The following is a 3,548-nucleotide window of genomic DNA, read 5'->3' as shown; positions in this document are numbered from 1 at the left end:
GGATCTCTGCATGAAAGGGTAGGGGTGGTGGTGGAGGGGGAGAAGGGAGAGAGAGATTGCAGTTACATTACAGCCTCCCTGCATTTACTGTACTGTATAATTCTGGAGGTGAGAGGAGGAGGAGGGGGAGGAGGAGGAGGAGGGGTGAGGGGATGACAGGGAGGGAGTGGCGGATGGGGGAGAAGAATGCGCTTTTTAACTTAATTTGCTATTTACAAGGGCGTTACAGAGGTCCGCGGTCCGGTCTCTGTGTCCCCGGGCGTTATAAATAGTAAAGGTTAATTAGTTAGCTGAGAAATTGGATCAGGGGCGGGCAGTTAGAATTTGATCCACAGACAGGTAACTCAAGCAATCCCCATTGTCACTGCAATCAGACCTATATAAATCCGCCTTGACAGACAGCAGTCACCACATAGCCTTACCTCTCCGCTGGATCACCGACCGGGCGAGATCTCCCACTAACACGGTAAGTTTGGCTGCGAGGATGCTTTGGATGGAAGGTTTTTTTTTACTTGTTTTTAGACTTGGCTCCTGCAGATTTAGCGCACTTTTTTATTTTAGAATGGAGAGTCTGCCTGTGGTGAGGTGACAGCTGAAATAATGGCGTGCGTAAAAGGAGAGACTTTTATGCGTCGGAGGCGACAAAAGACAAAGAAAGAAAGTTATTATTTCTCTCGTGTTTGATCTACAGGATGAGATTAAGATTTCACATCCTGACTCTGTAGATTTAAGAACTTTTCCCTCTCCTGCCCTCACTTCTGTGTCAGTTTTGTCACTTTCTACTCTCCATCAGTGTCAGCTTCTATGTTGTGCTTCTGTACCTGGATACATATGTTAATAATTCACCATGGTCGTTCCTCCTACAGGAATAAAATGTCGCTCTCATCTATCCTCTCCGCTGATGCCATCGACAGTGCTATCAAGGACTGCCAAGGTATCATCTTCCACCAATATCATTACTGCTCTCTGCATTCGATTTGTTTTGTTCTATACAGTATTTCTAATGGAGCCTGTGCGCTCACCAGACTGCAAGATGTTGACATGAGAAAGATACATAAGTGCAGTATAACCTAGGGCACAGGGTGACATTTGTTAAATGATTTTAGGAGCATCAGTCGGGTCCACATATGATCCCATCAGTGGAGGTCAAAGATTAAGAGAAATTGGCCTCTCAAACCAGTAAAATATAAAATATTCCACAGGGAGCGTTCAGGAGCCTCTGGACAGCCACTTACATCACACTTAATTAACACCTGAGCAGTCATATGTCATCTTCTCTCACAATGTAAACAGACTTAACCGTCTGAGAATTTGCTGATACTAAGGGAGTTTGCTTTAATTCCAGTTTAATGAAAAAACTAGAACACTAAATATTGACATGTACCTGGTGCCGTTCTCTATCCTCCTCCAGCACCAGACTCCTTCTGCCCCAAGAAGTTTTTCCAGGCTTGTGGCCTCGCCCAGAAGAGCCCCCAGGATGTGAAGAAAGCATTCGGCATCCTGGACAACGATGGCAGCGGTTTTATCGAGGAGGAAGAGCTCAAGTGAGTGAGCGGCCGCTTCGACAATGACAGACTCTTTCTTCTCTGTGTTTGCTGGTGGAGAAGATTCGACGACTTCTTTGGAAAGTCATCGCATTTCTGTTTAGTTTTGCTGATGTTTTTGTGCCAGAGGGGATGTAGTGAAGGGGATACCCGTCCATCATGAGTTTATCCAACTTCTCAGGGCTGACATGACTTTTAGCATCACTCACTAGAAGTTGTGTTCTCTGGCTGTACAGAAGCACCCAAAACCTGATAACCTTTGGGAATTCCATGTGACTTGATTGACATCCCTTTAACTTATTTTACATCTTGTTACCTGTGCAAATGTATCTTTTGTAAATATATTGTACTAGGACAGATTGGACCCCTGTGTTCCTGCATTCTGTCTCTGTGGTCATGTTATGTATCCTCAGTTTCTGTCCTGAACTTCTGTGTGTGTGTGTGTGTGTGGCAGGTTTTTCCTCCAGAGGTTTTCTCCCGGTGCTCGCGTCCTGACAGATAAGGAGACCAAGGGCTTCCTGGCTGCTGCTGATGACGACAGTGATGGTCGGATTGGGGCAGAAGGTGAGATTTTACATCCACAAAATTGCAAAGAAAGACAACCGCAATGCTATGGAAACAATTTTCCAAACTTTTTGTATCTTAAATTGGAGATAGACTAAATTTAGCTTGGGATGGTCATTCTGGGTCAGTAGGTAACACCAGAAAGAGAGCTGTATATTCAAGCACTAAGGTAACACAAACAGCGATGCCTTTGTGTCCCGACACGCTCCTTCTGTCCTCCAGCAGCTCAAAACTGACACCTGCACAGTGTTTCTACATCTGTAATTCTAGATTTGTGAATGAGCTTAATTGATCCGACATGTTGTGTCAGTGGTGTACTGTTCACTTGAGAGCACAACACTGGAATTAGCATCACAATGCTATCTCTCTGTGTCTCTACTGGTGTCATGTCTTTATACTTGGAGGCAGGTGTCACTTCTTCTAACGCTGTTTTCTTTTCCTCCACAGAGTTCCAGGCCATGGTTTTGTCCTAATCACCTGGTCGCCATCTCTCCAACTCAATCTGACCCCCATTACCCCTATTCCAACGCTTCAAGGGCTCTCTTAGTTTTAGTCGTTTTCCGTCTGGTTAGATAAAACCTTTTAAATTATTTTTATTTTGCAATGACTCGCTCTGGTTCACAGACGTACACATTCTCATCATGTTTTTTTTTTCTTTTTCGTATGTTTTAGACAGACCATAAAGCTGTATTTCCCAAATAAATGTACAATTTACCAAATTACTGAGAAAATAAAATGATAAAATCCAAAAAAACCCTCTGTGGCTCAAGTGTACATTTTTGCATGTTTCTGTATGTCTTATAATCAGATATGGTTTGAGATGTCACCAAGTGGCATGACAAGAAAAAAATATTTTATGGTAGTGTTGAAATGTTTCATATGTGCACATGCACAGAAAAAGCAAACGTAAAGTCACACCATTTTCTTAACAGTTCCTCTGTGTCCTTAAACCTTCAATTACCCAGCGGTGAATGAGACTGAATGTCAGACAGTATCACAGATATGAGAACTGAGACATGTCGTGCTTCAGACTGAGGTGTATATACAGTACAGGTGTGTGTGTGTATGTGAGAGAGAGAGAGAGAGTTTAGAGCCAACTCAGGGAAAAAGCAGAGGAGGTGACCTTGATGACCACCTGAGTGTCACCGCGGCTGGATCGAGTGACACCTGACCTCAGCTTTGTAAATAAACCCAGCTGAACCTTGGTGCTGCTCGGGCTGGGGCAACAAACCACACACACACACACACACACACACACGAAACCCAATGCATTTGCAAAAATCAAATGTGAGATCAAACACAGGCGGCCATCCATGCAAACACAAATAATATATGCACATAAATACACGCACATCAGAGTTGGAGGTAATAAAATGCATCAGTGTGGATGTGTGTGTATGTGTGTGTGATGCACAGATGCAAGCTCTGCAGAAAGCTATA

The 3,548-nt window shown here is 43.7% G+C and overlaps 1 protein-coding gene across 1 annotated transcript; it reads left to right on the top strand.

Moving 5' to 3' along the window:
* The first annotated feature begins 873 nt into the window (after positions 1-873).
* pvalb8 (parvalbumin 8) lies at positions 874-2,581 on the top strand. The gene is made up of 4 exons (XM_073494498.1): positions 874-934; positions 1,412-1,544; positions 1,999-2,108; positions 2,556-2,581. The coding sequence occupies exons 1-4, from the start codon at positions 874-876 to the stop codon at positions 2,579-2,581; spliced, it is 330 nt and encodes a 109-aa protein (XP_073350599.1).
* Positions 2,582-3,548: the final 967 nt, after the last annotated feature.

Source organism: Pagrus major, chromosome 23 (genome assembly GCF_040436345.1).
Source record: "Pagrus major chromosome 23, Pma_NU_1.0".
NCBI lineage: Eukaryota > Metazoa > Chordata > Actinopteri > Spariformes > Sparidae > Pagrus > Pagrus major.
Note: the sequence above shows the minus strand (reverse complement) of the source record. Positions and strands in the feature narration are given on the sequence as shown.

Bases quoted from the DNA above. Each gene is read 5' to 3' on its own strand.
- pvalb8 (XM_073494498.1), top strand. From the start codon at position 874: ATGTCGCTCTCATCTATCCTCTCCGCTGATGCCATCGACAGTGCTATC. The intron at 1,545-1,998 runs GTGAGTGAGCGG...TGTGTGTGGCAG, and splicing joins ATCGAGGAGGAAGAGCTCAA to GTTTTTCCTCCAGAGGTTTT. The intron at 2,109-2,555 runs GTGAGATTTTAC...TTTCCTCCACAG, and splicing joins TGGTCGGATTGGGGCAGAAG to AGTTCCAGGCCATGGTTTTG.